A 22,970-nucleotide genomic window follows, 5' to 3' on the forward strand; every position below is an offset into this window, starting at 1 on the left:
CCTGTGCCCATCCCGCTCCTCCCGTGCCCATCCCTCTCCCCTCACCTGTGCGCATCCCGCTCCTCCCGTGCCCATCCCTCTCCCCTCACCTGTGCGCACCCAGCTCCTCCCGTGCCCATCCCTCTCCCCTCACCTGTCCGGCGGGGTCCCGCGGGCTCGGCGCCGCCTCCAGGGAAGCACCGCGGCGGGGCGCGGGGTGCATGGCCGGGGCAGGCTCAGGGCAGCGCCCGGCCCCGCCGGCTTTATGCAGGGGCGAGAGCCTCCCCTGAGAGAGGGGAGGGATGCAGGGAGGCGGGGGGAAGCGCTGCCCGGCCCAGCTGGGGAAGGGGCGCCCTGACCCTCTCCGCAATATTCAGGGCAGCGATGCTTGGATGCAGCCAGCATCCACTCCCCCTCACTGCACCTGGAAAAACCTGCACAAGAAGAAGCCCTTGGGCTCCTCAGTTACATCTCCTCGATCACCCAGAAAGGGTCACTCAAGAGGGGTCACTGGAGACTGGCTTTTTGTGGGTAACTCTAGGGGTTTTGCAGTTAACATAAGTTTGCACACCACGGGGCTGAGAGGAGCGGGCATTTGGATGGAGGGGTTATTCCTCAGTCATATCCACACAGGTGCTCCCCAACGTTTGTGCACTCCCTACAAAATGCTCTGGATGCTGCCTGTGGGAAAGGGAAGGCAAACTGAATCAGAAGTGAGAGGTGATGAGGGCTGGGCCTGTAGCAGAGGGGCTCTGAGCAAAGTGACTACTGGGGACTCAGCAGTGATGGACACCCCTAAATTCACGATAGCACAGAGTGCAGGTTGCAGTCTCAAAGAGGAACACAGTGTGCAGATGTACTGAGCTCTTCACTAAAAACAGCAGTGCATTTCTGCTGTGAAAATAAATTGTAACGTATTCTTTTCTCAAAAGCTCCTACACATACAGGATTAATAACTACATTAGCAAAAAAAATGACATCTGTTACATCATTTATGCTGTAATTTATTTTCTGCAAGCATCTAGGTGTGCTTATAATATAAAAACTCTTGGTTTTTTAGACTCCAATAATCCCAGTCCTCACTCTCTCCTCTCATGTCAGACTCAGCAACATTAAGATAAGGGGATGTTGGTCCACAGCAGGAGAAGCCAAAATGTCCCCCGGGAACATAATCTCTTGGAGGCATTAGGGGCCTCTTAGGGAGGAGAGATTGATTATTTTCTATTTGAGCTGTCCAAAACCAAAGACTCTGATCCTTTATGGTTTTGGGGTTTTTTTAATAAGCCTTTCAAAGAAATGCTCAAAATCAGCAGCAACTAGTTTTACTCTAATATACTCAAGTATCTGCAAAAATTCCCCAGTATCTTTCTCTTCAGTGCCTAAAAAGGTTTCAAGCCTGAAACCTTGATTTCTGCTAGATACCTTAGACACTGGTGTAACACATCAATATGATTTACCACACACAATATGTGGTAAATCATATTGATGAAGACAATATACAGGGTTACACCTATGCCAGGCAGGCACAGTCATGCTTGCACCAACATCTGTGATGATATCAGAGTCTTCCTGCTTCCTAGAAGGCACTGAACTTCAGCCAACCTCGTTTCTAAGAGAACTGAGGGTGACTAGCTCAGTTCTTCAGACAGCACAGGATTGAAAGAGCATGGCTGTGAATGATGACATAGCTGGAAAAACCTTTTTTCTTTCAAGTTGGCTAATGGGACATATTTCATCACCACATGCTTCAGTTTTCCCTACATAAAGAAATACAGTATTTATCAATATATGTCTATCTGTGCAACAGGCATTTCACTTCCTTCCTGAAGAATAGACCTCCCCAATAAATTAACTGACTCAGAAAGCAAACAATCTGTAGGAACTTTACCCAGACTCCTAATTGTGTGAGAGCCTGTTATTAGTGATAAATCTGTAAACATGGGCACAGTAAGACACTTATGATAGAATATGATTAATCTGTCAATTTTCCCTAGCTCAAATGAAGCAATAATAATGGGGAACCCACAGGCAGCTTGACCTATAACTGCTGAAACAATGGGAATAAGGCCAGGAATGGCCAAGGAAATTTAACCTAATATGAAATTTATTAGTTACATAATGAGATAACTGGGGTGCCCAGAGTTTTGGGGAGCAGATTAAAGCTAATTCACTGATTCAGTAAGAAGTGCTTGTTCACCACAGCCAATGCCCTGTGGTCTGAAAGGGCAGAACCACAAAGCATGAATGGACTCAATTACAGCCTGTTTCCACTGGGTGCTTGCTGGAGCCTGCTCTGCTCCTCTCCACACAGGGTTTCCAGCTCCTAGGAATCTGGATGGCTTTAAAGGAGAACTGCTTAAAAGGTTTTATCCAAAGTGGAATCTTCACAGCTCTAAGGTTACAGAGTTTTGGGAAACCCTCACTGTCACTAGCACAGCTGCTGCTTTGTGTTTTCACACACAGAGAAAAATTTCTACCTTTTCCCAAAAGCTGTTAGCATACTCTACCATTTAAGAATGGTGGCTTGGGCCTCTCACCACAGAAGAGAGCAATATGGCACAGCAGTCAGGTATGGAGCACGGCAAAAACAGGGCAGCAAAATGCACAGCAGCTACCCTGTTCATCCTGACAAGAGGTGGCACAAACAAGCACTGACCCAGAAAAAGTCTGAAATGCGACCTCGTTGGTTTGCAGGAGCACTGAGACAGAGAGGCCGAAAGTTTTCAGTGGGATGTCAGAAATCTACGCAGAGCCTGAGGTGGGAAGGAACTGTGAAGGACAGAGACAACTGGGACATCCAAACCATAGGGAGAGAGGCCTCCGCTTATGCCATGGGGGATAAAGCAATACAGTGATTAATTTTTCTCTAAAGCCTGCAGGAGATTTCTCACAAAAAGCCTCTCATGCAGACAAAGCCGTCCAAACAGATCATCGGCACCTGAGGATGGAGCACAGGTCTGACCCTGGTCAAAACTGGGTCAAGCTGATCACGTTTTGCTGGACAGGGCTTTGCCATGTGCAGCTGCCACAAAACCTCTCTCACTGGCACAGAGCAACCATGGCAGCACTCACTGTAAAGCCTACCAGAGTGGCTTTCAATTATGTTCTCCCTCATAATTCCTATTAAATTAATTCTCCACTGCACTCAGATCCAAGCGACAGGGTGGTGTCAGACCGAAGTCCGACATTTTCTCCATCCTTTGCTGGAGTAGCTCCAGGAACATCAAGCAGCTCCAGAAGAGACCACAAGCCTATTCCTTCTTCCCATCTGCTAGCTCAGAGGTGACTCTGCTCTAGTTTTCAGAGAGTTTCTGTTTTGTCCTTCAAAGCAGAAACTTGACAGCAGAATTTGCAATCAAACAGTGGTTCTGACACTTGAGGTACACATTTGTAGATAAATGCTCTGGTGATTTTTAGGCTGAGAAGTATTAAAACAAAGCTGTCACACCTGCAGATCTTCCCCTCCCTAGAGAGCCACACAGCAAAGGGACTCTTTTTGCTCTCTGAAACACAACAACATAAACCTTCTGCCTGTCTCTTCTCTTCCTCCCACTCTGAGAATCACTGCTCTCTGTGGGTCAAATATGTAGGGACTCATCTAACCTGCCACATCTTTCCAGACATGGCACAAGTCTTGTATTTACCAACACTCTGAGGAAGCTGGTCTGAGAGGGGAAAAATAAGGTGGAAAAAAGAAAAATCAGTGTAGTGCAGGGGTTCCGCACTGGGGGAGAGATAAAGAATAATTTTGTTGAACTGGGGAGGCAAGAACCATGGAAAAGCAGGTGGAGAATGTTCTGTAAGGATATTAATCTTCTGCTGAAATGTAAGATTATCTACCTGAATGCAGCAAGACTGAAGGAAAGAATCTATCAGCCCTAAAGACTTCTCAATCCCATCAAGGTCATCAGTGGGAATTACCTGATCTCCCCATGTGATAGGAGAAAGTGCTCTAATCACCAATAAGGCAGTTTCACAACAACACTTCTGAGGTATAAACCCCCTTGGACTTTATTTGGGCCAGACATCTGCCTTTCCAAGCAGGACCATTTGTCTGTAGCAAAGGGGCCTCTTGAAACTTTTCCAGAAAAAGGTATGAAGTGGTAACTCCCTGAACAAAACAGGTTTAATACGACTTAGTACCAAGTCTGCTCTAATCATAATTACTTTCTCTAGAGCAAAACTGAAAATTCTAATCACAGCCCTCTGCCTTTCTGCTAATTAACTGCTGCAGACAGGTCATGCCTTAAGAATCTCATGGCACTTAGACAAGCACTGTGGAAATTACAGAGTGAAGATGAACATCATGCAGGCCTCTGCACAGTTTTCCAGTATAGGTTCTATGGAGCTTTCTCATATTCTGATTGAATTTTTTCAGTGCCCTTTTATACTGATGCCCAAAAAACTGCTGGTCTGAAAGTCTGGCTCATTTACTTTGTTTCTACTTTTTGTTTTCTACTGTTTTATAATATTTATAAGGCATTTATTGTCACAATACCTAAGCAACAGCATTCACTTCCAACCACTTTCTAACCTTCATTCTCTCAAACTTTGACTTCTCTCACCTAAAGTGAGGTAACCTGCCATTGTGGCATTTACCTAAATGCAGGTAGTTAAAAAGCTCCAAATCCAAAGCTTGTCAAATTTTCAAAGAAATGTATGGATCTGAAATCCCTTTCTACAGAGAATTTTTCCATTTTCTCCCTTCTGCAAACCACAGTTCTCCCAACAAATACTTTCCAGAGCAATTCACCTAGCCTTTCACCACCATGAGGCTGTGGCAGTTTCACACCCTGAACCCAGAGCAATCTCTGAGAAATCCCTGGATGTCTCAGACTCCGAGAAGGGAGCCACATCCCCACGAGGGTGGTTTAGCAATCAGTTAACAATTCATGTTACTGAACAGTTGTCAATTAATAAAACATTTCATTCATAACCAGTTAATAAGTGACAAAAGGAAAAGGGGGACTTCAATGACGCAATTATTTAAAACATTTACAAATATCTTTTTTCCAATGAGAAGTGCAAGAACCAATGAGGTAAATTACCCTCTCATCATGACTCAGCCAGCTGTAGCATCAACAGCCTTCAAGCACACTTATTTTGAAAAGCCAGAGCTGTTGTGTAAACCTACTGAAGCACATCCAGCCAACAGACCATTCACTGTTGGTATATTTGCTTTGGACTGTTTAAAGAAGTAATATTAGCCCGTTCATCTGATGCAAGAAATATTTTTCATTTCATAAAAGCTAAATGAAATCACGAGTGACATGAGTTACTTGTTGCTCTGAGCGAACAATGTGTCGTTTTTCCTCACAACACCTTTGTAAGCTCTTCACAAAAAGTTCGTTTAGATGTTCCTGGGAAAATGGACAAACCAGGCTCTGATTTGTTTTCTCTAGTGAAAATAACATCACAAAATTAATATCAATCACCTACATTTTAAACCAAAGTGTAGTCTGGCTGGGAACCAAAGTCCTGAAAGAGCTCTTTGCTCCAATTCATCTGGGGTTACTGGATACAGAAGTGCCAATTACAGCTGTTTCTATTTTCTTATCTGTTCAGGGTTGGTCAAGTCACCTCAAGTTAAACATGGTCCCCCACCAGCCAGCAGTGCTGATGGCTCTGGCACCAGGTACAAGGTGCAAAATGCCCACCCTGAAAATGAAAGACAAAGAATCCAAAAATAGAAGGGTGTGCAAGAGCCTAAGGCAGCCTCAGCCACCACCACTGAAAACAGCCCTTCATGCATTCAGGGGTTTCTTCTGACCAGGTCCTGATACTTCTCCATCCTTTAAGAAGAAATTATAGTAGAAGTGGACTCCATTCACTGAGGAACCACTGTGGTACCATTATTTCTACTACATTATCATTACAAAACTTCAGAAATTATCCAGTGCTTTCACATCACAGACAAACACAAAGCAAAATAGTCAAATGCATGAATAAGCCTGCTGATAAGAGGAGTCACAGAGTGTTTGTTAACCTCAGCCTGTTGGCCTAATTAATAGAACAGCAGCATTTTGTGTATTCACAGTGAGGTAGAGGAGCAAACAAAGGAGAAAGCTTTGTACTCGCTAATGATATGAGTAAGCAGAGCTCAGAAAGCAATTCAGCAGACTTTGATCCACCCAGGAAAGAGAGCAAGAGCTCTCCAGGTACTTCTGACACAGCCTCACCGTGGGCTTGTGCCAGTAACCAGCCTCTGCTGGATTCACATTCACTTAGACAGTGTATCCAATATTGGATTTGCTGAATGCAGGAAGCAGGCAGACTGTTATGTCATGTGTTTCACATACCCTAAACATAGCCAGGCCAAGGGAAATCAAGAGATGGCTCCAAAGCCCAAACAATCACGGAAGACATCAAGTTTGCCTGTTACAGCAGGTTTTTGGTGCTTCACCCCTGTGCTGAGGCTTATCAGCCTTTCTGAAACAAAGGGCATGGTCAGATTGTTCATTCCTAGCCAGTCTGTTAAAGTCCCTCAGGGCTTCACACCAAAGTGAGCTCTGAGGACCCTTCTTATTCACAGGTTTCAGACACCCCCCATCCACTGAAGTCCTGAAATCACACAGTGAAACAGATGACAGAAGGCAGCCTCTGGTCTAGACACTGGCCATTGACTAGCATGAACAACATAAATTAAATCACAGTCACTTTTTGCTCCAGGGATGAAAACCAGCAGTGTAAACCCATCAATTCACAGCAGCAACTTTAAACACACTGGCAATTGTAAAATGTCCAGCCTCAGAGCTGTGAAACACATCATCATTTCCAAGACTGGCAAAAGCTGCTTATCTTGCTGTGTCCTCATAACAGATTTTTTTTTCCCCTCTGAATTTCTTTTATCTTATTAGATTTTAGCTCCCATTATAGTTAGGACAATTTTGTATTGGGGCAAAATTAATTAGTTTGGATCAAAGTAAGGCTCCTTGAAATGTAACACTAATGAGTCTCATCTGCCTGATTAGACAGCTTTGCTCTCAGGAACACTAGGTAAAAAATTTTATTTCAGAGAAATAAAACATTATAAGATTATTTAAGGTTGAAAGCATTAGCTAAACAGTAACCAGGATCATGGATGAAAGATTAGAGTGGCAAACTGTGAGCAGACTTACAACTGACAAGAGAACGCAAATGTAGACCAAAACAAGCTAATGAGGATTTGTCAAAGAGGCACAAGCAGAGCTCAGTGCAACTCACAACAACATATTTAGTGAACTGACTTTGTGCCTCCCATCTATTCACAATTCTTTTCACCTATTCACATGCTTGTGGGGACTTAATGGGAAAGAATTACGGATTGGAAAAGACAGTACCAATTTTTAGAAAGAAAACCTGGGAAAAAAGTTCATTCTGGATGAGTAAAACTAATCTTTAATATCTGGCAAACTATCTGGACAAAATATTGGCTTATTTTTAAATCTGATTTTAGTCAAGAACCAGTTGTGTTAATCAATATTGGCTTTGATTGATGTGAGAATTACTCCAGAGAATAAAGGGTATTAAATAGATTGAGCATTTCTCATTTTTATTAAGCTTCTTCACCCCACCTGCTTTATCTTACCCCATTAGTACAAACAATTCAAAAAATACAATCTAGAATTACCTTCTTGAAAGACAGAGGCAAATTCACCTGAAAAACCACATGGTAAATGTAGTTATCAGGGATAACTACACAGCACACCATAAATGACATCTGTAGAGCCACATGCTGGGTCATTTATGAATGACAAACACATGACATAAGCACATGCAGTAGAATATAAGGAAACTGCCTTCCCCAAAGTGATATCTCCTTCCACAAACCTCTCCAGCACAACACAAGACTAGGAATGAAGATGCGGTGCTTGGAGAGGGCAAGTCCCAGCTGCTGGCAGAAACAGCTCTGCGTGAGAGGAGGCAGGAATCCCATGACTGGACAAGGATATGCTTTTACACAATGTCTGTTTGCCAATGAAACCATGGTAAATTTGTGAGTGTGCTCTCAAAGCCACCCAGGCAGGCCCTGAGCAGTACAGCTGAACAGGCACCACCCCTGGCTGGTGGCAAACCATTCAGACCTGCCCATCGAGGCACCGAGAGCTTGCACAGCTTTAAGCACTTACACACAAAAAGCCTTTGGATAAACCAAGAACTGAATTTGAACCTCTTTTACCTCTTTCCTCTGCTTTGATAAGGTTTCAACTCAAACATTCCCATTTTTTGTCAAAATTACATTGACCTGCAACAGGGAACACTGAAACAATGTTTTTATCCTTTTGCAACCTAACACTGGAATTCAAATTTTAAAAAACTCATTTCAAACACCCATGTGTCATCTTCTTCTGATGCCATGCATACTGCACCTGTGCATAATATTCCTCCTGCCAGCCTTCTGCATTAAGTCAGCAACAACAACAGCAACAAAGATCACTATGCCTGTTATTCATAAGCCTTTTGTTATCTCACGGAAGAAGCAAAAGGGCCCAGAGCATGTGTGGGAAGGAAAGACCTTTATTTAATTTAATTGTATTTACTTCTTTCAAGTCTAAGTAAACTCAGGGATCATCAGATCAGAAGTGGTTAATTAAATCATGACAGCCTTTCCTTTACCCTGTGTGGGCAATCACATCATGCTGTGCCACATGCAGCAGGTTCTTCCAACAAAGCACCCTCAACCTTTACACTGTGGACAAGAAATAAGTCTGCCTCCCAGATGGCACTGCAATATGAAGAGCTCTTCTAATGCAAAAGTTGACAGCTGTGGAGTAGCACTGTGGTTATTTTCAATACTTCCATCATTGAGGTTGACTCCAGATATGTTGGTTAAAGTTACTGAGAGCGCTGCAATAAAAGATTTGGTTCTGATCCTTATGTTCATCACTGAGTGCTGGACAAGAGGGAAGAGAGCAGGGTGGACTCAAAAGTGCATGTGCACAGACACATTGCTGGATACTGTCTTCAACCACCCATTCTGGTGTCCAGAAAGGCTGGAGAAGCACCAAAGCTGCAAAAAGTTTGCCTCTCAGGGCAACTCTTACCCCTGGCTGCTCTTGCATGTGCTCATAAGCACATGGATTGTGCAGGAATTGGCCTGGACAACTCTAACCCCTCTCCAGAGCAACTCAATGCTAATATATTTTGCATCTGTCTCCCATCTTCTTTTAAAGGTTCTGAGAACCTCTCCAATAAGGGAAGAAAGAAAAGGAGAAATCTTCCCTCCATTTGGGCTTGGGACTTTCCCACGAGAGCAGCTCACACTACACAGTGCCAATACATTTATGTCTCTCAAAGACTTTCCTTGGACCTACATCGTCTGTCAGCTCATAGGCAATTTCCTGTGTTTCTTTTAGTCTCCTCATAAATGTCACCTACATACTAACCTCACAAAACCAGACTCCTCCCTTGCTCTTCCATGTTTTCTCTTTCCTACTGTTCTAGCCTTTTCTGTCCACTACTGCTCTTCCTTCCATTCAGCCATTGTAATGGCTTCATCCCAAAAGACAAAATGGAGTAACTTGCCAGGTTTTTTTATTCCCACCTAATCTGAAGTGTTTGTCCTTCTTTTCTACTCTCTTGACTTATTAAATCAAAATCTTTACTAATCAGGCTGGCATAAACTCAGAATATCTTCCCATGGTTCCTGTGTCCAGCCTTCCCAGCTAATGAGGAAACTCTCTGATGTTGAATAAAAGAGTTTGTGCACTACAAAGAAGTTTTAATGGAAAACCAAACCTTCTGACATCACTGGCTAATTACAATGCAGCACTGTGGCTGTATTGCAAGGCAGGATAAAATTGTGCACATATTTCCTGTGTGTTTCAATATCCTCCTATTGACAGAAGATGTGGTAACTGGTCTACTACTGGAGGCCAGGAAATTATTTTTCTGATTTCACTGGAATAATTGACAAAAGCATTTCCTTTCTATGTAAGGTTAACAGATGGCTTGTTAAAGTTACATCTTCTTTAAACAGAGCTGTCACCAAAAATTATATACATGACAACAAAAATAATATTGATACAAACTCACTGCAAAATTAAAATGAAGTTTGCATAACCTAAAGCACAGAATAAATAACTGCCATTATTGCAACATAGCATACCAAGATGCATTTGCTTTTCTAAGATTTCCTTGGAAACAGGATGAAGGGACATAAACTGGGGAAGTATCAACATGGGACTTAAGTTACCATGGGCACAGAGATGCCAGCAGTCACCGTGCCTGAGCCAGGAGCAGGCTGCAGGCTGCTGCAGACCTGTGGGCAACACAAGCACCAGCCCTGCAGGACTCTGCTTTCACATCTTGCCTCTGTCATGCTCAACACCTATGCCAGGCAAGGGCTTGCAACACCTGACTATGCCTCATCTCCATCATGATTTGGCACCCTGATGCCTCACCCAGACAGCAAAAAACAAGGGGGAAGGTGGGTCACTTAAAATAAAGAAATTTTTTAAAAATCCAGAAATACTCGTTAGACCACCTGCTGTGGTTTTTAAGACCACATGTTCACCTTAAACTTGTCACATTTCCATAAAAGCAGGAGAAACTGCAAAGGAAATTCAGCTTTGAAAACAGAAAATGTAATTGGTGTCAGACTTCTGATAGGTGACTGCTCATTAGCTATGCCACCTGGACAGGTCTAGAATGCTAACATAATTACTGATCTGTAATACCTTTCTCCTTCAACATCACACATCCTCTTTGTCAGGATTCTTCCAGGTTTTTCCCTATTTTCCTTCTTTCTCCAGTATATCTTCATCTTTTCTCTTTCTCTATTATTACTGTCCTCTCTTCACAGCCTCCCACCACAGTTACCTTTTCTTTGTGAGCTCCTTCACAGTAGCCATTGTATGAAATTCAGCTCTCAGACTTTACTGAGCCATCACTCAGACCTGCAGCTCACACACAATGACCTGGGAGAAAGAAAAATAAAGCCCCACTGGGTTTTCCCTGGGTCCATTCATTTTCTCCACAGTAACAACTCGGAAGCAAACCCATTCTCTTACCCATCTTAGATGTCAGTTCCTTGCATTAAAAACTGGGTTTCTTTTTGCAGAAGTGAATCAGGGAGGGAAACAAAAGGAGGAGTAGGAGCAGTGTTTCCCATTGCAAAAGCTCTGTCGATAGCTGTTGGCAGTAACCTGGTTTGTTTTGCCATGCTGGTGATGTCAGGTTTGCTCAGCTCATGCCCTGTCGGTTCTGACTGAGGGGCTTCACTCACTGCAGGGCTGAGGCATGTGGCTGCCTGGGCTTCCCTTCACATGAAAGGGTTTTGGGAAATTGTATAACATCCCAGCAGGCTGGTCCTTGCCCCAGGTGTGTCAGGTTCTTCCTTTCTCACTGACTTTGGCAGAGCACGTGAATTTCATCATCATCGCCAACAAAATGAAAAGTAAATGGCGAGCACTGAAAAAAAGGACAAGTAATTTTGAGGGGGAAGTAAAAGGATACACTAGAGAACTGCTGTGACCATAAAATTCTGCTCTAGAAAAAAAAAAGTCAAATTCTTCAGTGAAAAATAATAGAGAGACTGCTGCTTTTGTAACTTCCAGTAGCAGCCAAAATAAGGGTAGTGAGGAAAAAACACAGATTTTCCAGGCAAACAAAGCCACAGTAACACCTCCATACCTTTTAATGCAAATAAAATAAACTATGAAGATACTTCACTTAGAAATAAAGATTTTATCTTATTATTTCTATTGAATTCAGCTTAGTTTCAATGACAAATGTTCTTAAATGGGCAGTTTCATCTTACAAAGGACTCACTGCAGCGCTTAGACAAAATATGAACTAAAATAGTAGTGACAGAAACTTAAGCAAGCAGAGTGACGTGGATATGGAGAAGCACAGAAAAGAGCTTTTTAGGTTTCACAGTTTAGCTTACCAGAAAGGACAAATTTGCAACATGAATATTGGGCAAGCATTAAGATATCAGCAACCAACTCCTTTCATTGTCAAAGGAGCAGGTGAAGCATTCCAATGCCACTGGTTTTCTTCCCGCAACCCAAATTTTTTTGATTTTGTGGTACTTTGTCCCACCAGGAAAAAGTTACAGTGTGGCATAAAGATGCCAGATGTGCATATAAACCAGAATGTTAGAATCCTATCTTTTAATGGAATTATTATATAGATCTATTAAGACTAATTTAAAATAAGGCTTTCCAGTCTGCTTTCTGCCTCTATTTTCTATGACTGTTCTCATGCCACAAGTCACATCCAGTTCTGTCCAAGCAGGATTGAGTTCCTGCTGCTTTAGTTTGATGCTTCAGATACCCGCTTTTGTTCAGAGCTGTGCACAGAGCAGTGACAAGTACTTCTCATTTCCCCCCAAAGGAGGATGTTCTGGAGTTAATCAGATGTTTAGTCTGGAAGAAAGCTGCTCACCTGCTTGTAGACAGACAGATAACCATTCTGAATCAGCTGGCCTAGAGAGCTCAGGCTCTCCAGTGTCAAAACAGGTTTAGGTGAGGGAATTAAAAAAATACCAAACTCAAAACACAACCACCTCCCAGATCCTCCCCAGAGAAACCCCAACCCCACCAAAACCCTAACACATGCTGCTCACGAAGCACAGGCCAAGGGCGGTCCCTGCCGGCAGGATGATGAAACACACGTGCACCAGTTTCAAACACATCATCCACCTACCCCCACAAAACATTCCTTCCCTCTCTGAACCCCACAAACACAGCACAGTTCCTTTGCATTCACCCTGGCACCAGCCTCTCACTCCCCAAGGCATCACTGCACAAGGGGTGGGCAAAGAGGGAACCCCAGTCTCCAGTTCACCATGGTTATCAAGGATAAAAATTCCCAGTGTACCTGAATTGCCATTCTGCTGAAGCAAGGCTGACTGACCATTCCTGCAGCTCCTTCTGTTGCAGATGAGCAGGAGGATGGGACCCACCTGGCCTCCCACATGACATCAGCCATTTTTTCTATTGCATGCCAGGCACCAGCTATCAGTAACACTTAACAGTTCATCAGCCAACACTGGGTATTGGTGTATTGAAAAGCAGAAGGAGCAAAATAAAACAACAGATCTTGTCTCAGTTTTGGGGTTTTTTTCTGTATTACATTACATGGCTACTGCAGAATTTCAACTACAACAAATTTCAGGAGATGCACACCAGAAATAATTCTTCACTGTGGTGGAAGACACTTATTGTACAGCTGGGGACAAACTAAGCTTAAAAAATGTTTATGGAATGAGACACACATTAACTTCCAGACCATAAAAACTACTATGCAAAAAAAGCAAGTTAAAATAAATATTCAGTGAAGGAAAACATATTTTACAGCACATAGACATTATGAAGAGGTTTGATTTTCCTCTTACAACTGACAAACTTAAGAGTAACAGACATTTCCCAGTGGCTCAGAAAACAAATTTAAATGACTCTGGAAAGAAGGAAAGCATACAGGTTTGGGTTTTTTTAAAAAGAAGCTTTATTAAAAATCTGTAGGTTTAAGAAAATATCCCAAAACTGTCAAAGTAGTATGAAAAATGCTGTCATCTGATTCACAGTCACCAGTTTTCTCCAACAAACATAGCATACAAAAATTGATATAAACCATGGCAATGCTTTTTGGCGACACAAGTCAGGTATTTGCAATTCCAGATTCCCTGCTGACAACTAAGATGCTGCTGGCAGGAGGATAACTGACTTGCACTGGTTTTGAAAACTGGAGGTTGGGATGAAAAGGTTATATATACATATACACATACTGTATTTTACCACATGCCCAGGTAACTCTGGTAACACAACATGTCCCAGCACAACACTAAAGTCTGTAAAACCTGGAGAGCCAAGGAATGTGTGTATGTGACACTAAGCTATTCTCTGTGCTCTGGTTCCCATTTGCTTTTACATCTCAAACCTAATAAATGCCAATTGTTTTCCACTCATTTACAGAAACAGTGAAGTTGATGTGCTACTGTGCTGTCTTTTCAGACTCAGAACGTGTCAAGTGAACTGCATGAAGCCACAGGATCTAAAACTGCAATGCAGTTAAAATATCATATAACTAAAGTGGGAGTTTTAGGAGATTGTACACTGAATTTCCTGTAAGTGACCTAACACCCTAAGCTCCCCCATGGAAAATATGGCATTTCTCATGCCATTCTGAGATAATTCATACAAGAAATGGAAGAAGGAAATAACTGATACATGTTACACTTCTAAACTGAAGCACAGAGGGCTGCAAAAAAACCAAAAGGTCTGCAAGTATACCAGGGATTGAACCCAAAGCTGCCCTGCAACTTTTAACTGTGGGTAGTTTCCTGCAATGGCTGGAAGCTGAAACACAGACCATTGGTAACAATATTCTCAAATCCTTTGAACTGCACAGGCCTGAGACTCCATAGCTCAGAGCTGCACTGAAGATGAGGCTTCAGTAGAAGTGTGCAGATTCGAAAGAAGCAGGATGAAACGTTTCTGTTAGAGTACCTGCTCAAGATATTGATACAATCTAAAAAAATCCCCAAACAACTTTGTAATTTAACTGTTTTTATCAGATGCTTGAAGGGGATTTCTATGGAGCAATCCTCCTTTTGCCAACAGCAACTTGAAAGAAACTAGCACCATGTTAAAGAACTACTCAGTGCATTTCATTCATTTTGCTGTTTCAACTTCAGTTGAAAAGCACAGAATTGAGAGTTATTCAAAGAAAACTACTCTGCAGGAGAGCAATTAGAAATCAACAGTCTCTCATTAGCAGAGCAAACAGGATGGAAGATGCAGAAGTGATTTACAGTCACGTCCTTCCCCTTAGAAAAGGTTGACCCTAGATTAATCAGGGCTACCTGGAACATTTCTTAAAAGCCACCTGCTGGTAAAGAGGTTGCCTCACTCTCCTGCATTTATTGAGAACTTGATTTCTGAAACGCTGTAATGAAACAGTCAAAAGTCTTCATTCCAAAGAAGGAAAATATTTCATGTACACTCTTAGGTGTGAACCTTCAGGCTAGGGAAACGTTTTTCTAGATTGTCAGCAAGTGTCTGATCAGCCTCACGCAGAACTTCAAGAAAACTCTCCACCTGGAAATAAAAAACGCACACAAGAAGAAAAAAAAAAACAAAACTAACTTGCATGGAACGCAATTCTTCTACTGGCACAGGGGCTCTTTCTACTTCTGTACCTTCCAAATAAGAGCAGCCAGCAGCAGCCAGTGCAATGAACAATGGAAAATGCCCCAGAGTAGCTACCTTCTTCCTAAATTCCTGCCCCACAATTCCATTTGGTCTAAATTTTGAAGTCCAGTATCACTTTGCTCAAACCCTTACTTTCTAGTTTAAAAGAAACACAGAAACTTTTCTCACCCAGAGGAAAGCTCCCTATGAAAAATATTTTGAATAATTCTTCTAAAAAAATACACAGGACAAATTTTCAGCTAGGTTAAATCTTCAGATATCTATTCCCATCAGCACAGTTTAGCCCTGGCATCAGCTGATGATCTCAGCAAAGCTGTGGCTGAAGTGAGGCAGAACAGACAGAGGGGGTAAGACTGTCTGGCACTGGATTGTGTTTTAACTGTGCCTGAGCAATTCTGGCCTGTTTGTACATCAGATTTGGAATGGTCCTGCCACCCAAGGAGCATTTTTGCAGCTGTGTCACAGACCTTGTAACATACTCACCGAAGCAAAGTACAGAGGTAAGAGGTTCTGAAAAGCACAGGAACATGTCTGTTCATTCAGGTGTCCCTGGTGCAGTCCTTCTAAGGTATTCTCCTGGAAAATCAGAAATACAACCAGCATGTCATGAACAGTTGTTGAAAGAACAAACTCAAAACTGCACAGCATCTACAGAATGTGCTTTGTTCTTATAAATGGGTAAAACAACCGGAATTTACAGTGACTTTCATTCAAAAGAAAGGGCAACATATACCTACAGAATTTATTGTACAGAATCTTGGCACACACCTCAGAAAACCTGTGTTCCTCCCATCTCCCACACATGTGCTACTTCTGGTTGATTCTCTAAAGAATTCCCAGTAGCAACTGCACTTCCACAGAAAAACATCCACATTAATAGTAAATACTTTTTTCTTACCTACTCTGCAGAAATCCCTACTATAATTTTGTTTATTCTTACCTTAGTTAGTTCTTGAAGCATATTGGAAAGTAATTCACAGCAAATATCCTTCAAAATTTTTAAATGGAAATCTTCCTCATTTACATCAGCCCTTCCAGTCTCCTCTTCCTTTGACTCCTTGGAGTTATCAACAGCTCTCTTCCCACAGCCCTCCATGTATTGTAAAATACGAATCAAGCTCCCAATCAGTGGCATATCTTAATACAAAGTAACAAGAACAGTGAACTTTAATATTGAAAATTCTTGTCCAACCTTTCAAGGCATTAGAATTTTGAAACACCCCATCAGATTTTACACAAAATCTATAGAAATGCATATTCTGACAGTGTTATGTTTTGTTACTCAAAGACAGTTTTAAAGAAGCAAGTGGAAATGTAGTAGAAAACCCAAAATATTTTTCCTGCAAGCTGACCTGTACCTATAAAAACTATATACCAGTGTAAAGAGCATGAGAAAGAAACAGTCTTTAGTAGTACTCAGTGAGGGCAGTATGTTAAATTTGCATCTGGATAATCCTATCTGACAACCAAACTGCACAGCATGTTTCTGCTGCAGGTGACCCTGACTCACATTCTCAAGACAGGCTTTTAATTCTAAAGACTTGTCCATGGGTTGAAAAGAAGTAATGGAGGGATTTAAGTAAGTGCAGGATCTCCCTCTACTAGAAAAAAATAAAATTATTACATAAAAATATATGTAGTATATATTATGTATAAAATAATAATGTAATCAGGTATTACTATATTTTTCCAAAAATAAATTCTGCAATTTTCACTTATTTACCCAATGGAGAAGACTGAGCAGAATCTGTAGATTCTGGTAACTCCTCAGACTTTACAGCCCACCCAGTAAGTGAACTTTGGGCTAGCAGTGATTTTGAGTAACCAGGGAAGAGTCTTACTGCATGCAATATCACTGAATTGAACCACCTTCCATACCCACATAAAGCCAATTGTGACTATTAACTTAAAAAAAAAAAAAAAAAGACAGAAAAAAGCATGACTTGCTTTTCCTCATCCTGGTGTATTCCTGCTCTGTCTGTGAAGCAAACATAGCAGACAGCACAGACAAAATAGAGGCCAGCACTGTCTTCTGCTCCTGCACAATGATGGGTGGATCATCTGGCTGGCAAAGCTCCTGGCAAACGAGGTCATAAAGCAAACTCCAAGTCTCTTTTCCTCCATCAGGAGCCTGCACTTGAGAAAGAAAGAAAGAGAACCCACCAACCCAACAAAATTAATCCAAGTACACGAATTCCTGTTCTCCCCAGTAAATACATGGTGATCCAGAAGTTATGGCCTCTCTTGGTCCCCTCACACATAGCAATTCCAGCTTCTTACCAATAGCCTGGATGCCCTCATCCACTGTGGTCAGGAGCTGCAGGATATGCATATAAACATCCAGTCCTTCTGGGTTATCTGATCTACACAGAACAAACATCAAAATGACAAATTAAAGTGCTGCTTACTGAACTTATATTCTGTATTTTGGTCACAGAGAAGCCCAGCAGCAATCACTGCCATTCCCTTTGCAAACAAACAGGGTGACTCATTTCAAACCCTAAGTCCAGGAAAACATTTCCCAGTGATCTGTGAAGCTGTGCTGTTCCCACTAAAAGCAAGATATTTGGACACAGGCCTCACAAGGTTATAAGGAATCTCCTCAGCCATGAAACCAAAAAGAAATCTCCCATACCGGACTTGTTTGGATGCTTCAAGTATACAAGGCACAATCTTAAAGTATGGAAGTTCTTCAGGGGAATCATCTACAGATGGTCCCACAGAGCGACAAGTGCCGTTTTTGATCCAGCTTAACATCAGCTCTTCATCCAGATCAAAGAGCTTGTCCACCACTTCTCCCACTTTCACCAGCAATTCAACTGCACAACAGAGAATGATATTTTTAATTCAACAAGACTAAAAACGAAGAGCAAAAATTAGCTCACAAAATGCTGGTACATACAAGTATTCGGAGTAAATTCAGGACTGAAATAAATTCATTCTCTTCATGCCCTACTACTGGTTTCTGTTTAATTCCTTTATGTGGCATACACCAGGTAAAGAGTTTGATACACAGGGATTGTTGGAAAGCCCACTGACACCTTCTACTTTGTCATGCCACATGTCAAGCAGTAACTTTATCCTACAAAAAGACTCCATGTTCCTGAAAAGTCTTAACTTCTGCTTCTGAAGTAAAACTTTTCAAGATTTGTTCCTAGGCATGCAGTTTTATGCTAATCTTCCACCTGCCAACCTGCATTTTACTTAAACAGCTCTGTTACTTCAATTGGATGGAGCAGGATTTCTGATAATTTGCATTAAAAAAATTATTAAAGAATTGAAAAAGCTGCATTATTAGGATTCCTTGATAAATGAGAATTGTTGTTACAGCTGAGCTGGACGTTAAACATAAATGCTACACAAAATATTTCCATTTTTAGGTGGTTGGTGTGGTTTTCACTGAATTAATGCTATGAGAGATTTGTGTAGCACTGTCTGCATACTGAAAGCCTGAACAGTATTCAGCTGCCAGAGTAACTGAATTGTTCCTCCAGTTATATATATATATATATATATATATATATATACACATATATAAACCTGCAAAGGCAGAGCAAGTTTGTTTTGTGTCCTCTAAATTTACAAGGTTTCCTTTATTTTAAAGAGATCAACCCAACTGAAAATATTTGTCTTTGAAATTGCAAATTTCAGTCCTTATTTTTCTTCTGCAAACACTCACTAAATCCCAGCTTGTTTTGGCAACTTACCATTTGTAGAGCTGGACATGATAAAGCAAACACAGTCGTACACAGAAGGATTTTCTCGGATCCTCTCCACCCAGATATTGGCCACCTCAGGCTGGGAGAGGCAAGTTAACAACAACCTAGGCAAGAATTCCCCATTTAACAAATTAGAAGTCAGTTCACTCCTTTTAGCTGCACAAGGGTCAATCCAAAATAATGACAGTGGAAACACAAAAAGGAATCTCACAGCAAAGTGATTCCACAACAATGCAGAAACAATAGAAGGAAAGGATGAGAGGATAATAAAAATAATGAGTCTACTTGAGTTTTCTCCCCAGGCCTCAGAACACAGAACTACACTAACGATGCATTAATTTCTGAGATGTCCTACCTGCTTGTTTCCAGAAGGGTTGGAGAGTCTGAATCACACAAACGTTGCAGTAACACTTGGCTTTAAGGAGAAAATGCAGGGGAAAAAAGTTAGTAAAATCCATCTTTATTTTTAAAAAAGGTATAAGAAGGTTAATTTCACAACTGCAGCCATGTTCTGAGATTAAAGCCAGCTTTTCCTAACGTTGCATGCACATCCGGCATCTCAAGACCACCAAACTTTGAAACTAACTTGACTGGTGATTAAAAATCCCCAGAATTAGTGGTCTGTGTCCTTTATTCCTTTTCTGAGCACTTCCCACACAAACACAGGCAGCCAAAAGTTATGAATGAAGATTAGGCTTGGCAGGCAAGCTTAGATCCTCCTCTAACATGAATTTCCTGACTGTGAGTCCAGACAAGCAGTACCTGTTCATGTACAAAGCACACAGACACTTACCCAAGATTCTCATCTTTGCTAATGGACATGCAGATGTCCTGGAAACAGGCCATATTCCCTAGTATTCCCACACAGATTTCCTGGAAAGTCAAAACACAGTATAATGAGACAACTGCAAGTCCACAATTTCACTTCCAGAACCATAAGATGTAAGAGAGGTTCAAAGATGTTTTCCACTTTGATTTCCAAGCTTGTATGACCCACTGATTATGTGACAAAGATACAAATTTTTCTACAGATTCCATACAGATTTTTCTGTACTATTAGACAAGCCTAAAATACACTCAGGTGCTATGCAGATATTTAGGTGTTAGGGTGTTCCATAAAAGCAACTGTATCTTGAAATCAGCTCTGCTTGCATATTCTTTGTATACTATATTCTTTGTGTACTTTTTTTATTCTAATTTGACAGCCCTGTTGTTAAAGCAAAAAGGAGTCCTGAAACAAAAATATCACTACGTAAACATGACCCTCACTGATATTCACTTTCTCACAAAAGAAAGGGATCTTAATACAAGCTTCTAGCAAAGCCCATTTTCTGATTAAAGAGATCTAAAATAAAATAATAAACAAACCCCAAAGCAGTGCATCCCATTAGGATATTCATGCCAAGATTAAGAGGATGCACACTTGTAAAGGAGACCCTGAGAGCTCTGCAGGTGACTGGTACTAAAACAAAGTGAGTCATTAGTTTGTAGCAATTTAAAGTCAGAAATCAACCTTCTCCACTAAGGTTGCCTTCTTAATCATTAACATGTTATCATTACCTCTGCTAAGTTACAGCAGGCAAAACACTACTTCATGAAAGTATCAGTGACAGCCAGTTTTCACTCTTGCAAATTTGGGCTGTACTTTCCAAAGACAAAGTACTAAACTTTCAAAGCTCTGTTTGTCTCTACTCATCTCCTGGAGTAAAGCATCTGGTAACTTCTCAGAAAGAGGATTTACATCAACACTGAATACCTTTGAAAATCCTGTCTTGAGTCCTGCAGTACACTGTGTAGCACAAGCTGGAAATCAGTGACATCAAAACAAGTGTAAAATTAAAAAAAAGTAAACTATCGGTGTCTTAACAATTCCAAAGATTACTTTCTGTAATATTTTTCTTTTATTTTTCACCATCTTATTCTGATTTGTTTGGTAATGGATTAATTTCCCCAAGTGGAGTCTGTTTTGCCCATGACAAATCACAGCAACTGGAGAGTGATTTCTCCCTGCCCTTATCTTGACCCATGAGCCTCTTGTATTTGCTCTTCCCTGTCCAGCTGAGGAGGGGAGTGACAGAGCAGCTTTGGTGGGCATCTGGCCTCCAGTCAGGGTCAAACCTGACCCCAAACACTTCTGTAGGTCTGACTAAACAAATTCGTGACCATTTCTGTTCAGTAATCATAAAACAAGTCAAAAGGAAAAAAAGGCCAGACTTCTGGGTTTTATAACAGGTCTTACAGCTATGTTTGATAAACTCAGATCTTTATCAGTATTTAGATGAGGATGTGTGAGCAGACATATAACAGCTTCAGCATCATCAAAATTCTTACTGATTAGACCATGTCAAAAATAGAGTGAAAAAGCATTTCAAAATTTGATTTTGCGTTTTCTCCTGGTTCTCCCTATACATTACACATGCAATGGGAGAAGGGAGACAAATGTAAATGCATGTACAGAGCTATCTACTATTGCTCTTAACACAGGACAGCTTTTTGACAGCCCACACTTACAGTTAAGCGAGGGCATTTGGACTTGGCAAAAACTCCCATGAATATATCAGGGGCGTTGAACTCCTGAAGAAATAAAGCAACATCCTGTGGAGAAATGAATGGAGAAGTAAATGGACCTCTACAGTTTCCAAATGCAAAATCAAACGTGTTTTCACAGCACAAGGGCTGGATCAAAGAAATTACAAACTCACTACAAGAAATTTGTTACCTGCTAACACTTAATACCAATAACACTTAATACCATTGTTTTTCAATGAGAGAAGGCCAGAAATAGGCATACTGGTGATTCAGTATGCCAGTGACTTGCTATAGAACGAACCAAAAAGTCACATTTGCAAGAAAATGCAAATTCTTATCTCAACAGAAACAGACACTCAACCAGAATTCAGTAAATATCACGTTTTAGGACATGACATCACCATGACATATAAAAAAGAAGCAAGTGTAGGGATTGCCATTAGCATTTGATCAAAACATAAAAAAGAGGACATTTCCTCCTCATTTTACCACATTAAAACACAAGATTAGTTCTTTATTTGGGAGTTAAAGGCCCATGTTGCATGTTTATTTAAAAAATCTGAGCAACAAGGCAGGGAATAAAATAATACTACTTAAACAGGTATAGATAGATACAGATGTATTTTGAGAATTTGTTCCAGCATTTGAGAATGCTGAGAAAAATACCAAGAAGCTGTGTTACATTGCCACTGCAAGTCTGCAGCTAAACTTTGAAAGGCTGTTTAGCTATCAGAGAAAGTTATGCTTACCAGAAGGACGCATGTCAATTGCTAGAGGAAAATATTCCTGTTTCGCGATGGCATCAATATTATGTCCATAATCCAAACGCTGAAGACACAGGCTGTGCACCCCAGTTAATTCCAGCCTCCGCCCTGCTCCTGTCCGAGCGCAGGCTCCACGGGGAGCCTGTTTGGTGCCGCCCCAGCCCAGCTGTCCTGCCTCACCCTGCCCAACACCCCCAGAACCAGCCGGCTGCGTCCCTGCCTTCTCCCACCGCCGGCACGATTCTGACGGGCCCCGAGGTGCAGCACGAGGCTCCTACCTCGTCCATCGACATGTCCCACACTTTGCAAATGTCATTCTCCATCTCCTCGTCCAGCTCCGTGCGGGCTCCCCCGGGGCTGGCGGCGGGATCCGGCTCCGCGGGGGCGATGACCTGGGACACAGCGGGCCGGGGGGAAAACGACCCGGTTGAACCCCCGGCACCACCCGGGAGCTGCTGGCTTCCCAGGTGTTTTCCCACTATGTCCCCGCTCGGCCCCCGGATTTGTCCCCTGTGAGTCCCCGCTCTGTACCCGGCTTTATCCCCGCTGGTCCCCGGGTGTCCCCCCCGGCCCTGGGAGCGATCGCGTCGCACCCACCCGGCGTTGACCGACACCGGGCCCGCCGCCCGCTCCTTCCCGGCGGCCGCGCACCTCGATGAGGCGGGTGAGGACGCTGAAGAGCCAGTGTTTGCTGTACACCGTGTTCCCCACCGCGTCCCCCTCCTCCTCCTCCGCATCGCTGCACGGCGGCGACGGGTTGCGGTCCATGGTGGCCCCACAGCCGTGCGGGGGCAGCGAGGCGGCGGCGCGGCCAGAGCGGCGCCCGTGGCTCCACAGCGCCC

General features: G+C 42.2%; 2 protein-coding genes across 7 annotated transcripts in view; both read right to left on the bottom strand.

Moving 5' to 3' along the window:
* The window catches only part of TPH1 (tryptophan hydroxylase 1), a 25,508-nt gene extending 14,150 nt beyond the window's left edge, over positions 1–11,358 (bottom strand). The window contains exons 1-2 of one of the 5 annotated variants that reach the window (XM_033515073.1): positions 10,971–11,357; positions 10,780–10,877 (exon numbers count right to left, since the gene is read on the bottom strand). The gene's annotated coding sequence lies outside the window, so the exon portion shown is untranslated. Of the gene's footprint in view, positions 1–10,779 lie in introns of all 5 variants that reach the window. The other 4 variants (XM_033515071.1, XM_015629586.2, XM_033515074.1 and 1 more) reach the window with 4 other exon arrangements.
* A 2,028-nt stretch (positions 11,359–13,386) lies between these two features.
* Positions 13,387–22,957, bottom strand: SAAL1 (serum amyloid A like 1). 2 transcript variants are annotated; one of them, XM_015632243.1, is made up of 12 exons: positions 22,780–22,957; positions 22,407–22,520; positions 21,347–21,430; positions 19,629–19,708; positions 19,191–19,250; positions 18,824–18,939; positions 17,752–17,935; positions 17,397–17,479; positions 17,064–17,252; positions 16,057–16,253; positions 15,600–15,692; positions 13,387–15,002 (listed from the first exon to the last, which is right to left on the bottom strand). In XM_015632243.1, the coding sequence occupies exons 1-12, from the start codon at positions 22,894–22,896 to the stop codon at positions 14,910–14,912; spliced, it is 1,410 nt and encodes a 469-aa protein (XP_015487729.1). In that variant the 5' UTR covers positions 22,897–22,957; the 3' UTR covers positions 13,387–14,909. The 2 variants fall into 2 exon arrangements, with proteins under 2 accessions (XP_015487729.1, XP_015487730.1); XM_015632244.3 differs by lacking the exons at positions 22,407–22,520; positions 22,780–22,957 and adding an exon at positions 22,114–22,383.
* Positions 22,958–22,970: the final 13 nt, after the last annotated feature.

This window comes from Parus major, chromosome 5 (genome assembly GCF_001522545.3).
Source record: "Parus major isolate Abel chromosome 5, Parus_major1.1, whole genome shotgun sequence".
In the NCBI taxonomy this organism is placed as follows: domain Eukaryota; kingdom Metazoa; phylum Chordata; class Aves; order Passeriformes; family Paridae; genus Parus; species Parus major.

Bases quoted from the DNA above. Each gene is read 5' to 3' on its own strand.
- SAAL1 (XM_015632243.1), bottom strand. From the start codon at position 22,896: ATGGACCGCAACCCGTCGCCGCCGTGCAGCGATGCGGAGGAGGAGGAG. The intron at 22,521-22,779 runs GTGCGCGGCCGC...GCTGTGTCCCAG, and splicing joins TCCTCACCCGCCTCATCGAG to GTCATCGCCCCCGCGGAGCC. The intron at 19,251-19,628 runs GTAAGTGTCTGT...TTCTCCTTAAAG, and splicing joins AGCAAAGATGAGAATCTTGG to CCAAGTGTTACTGCAACGTT.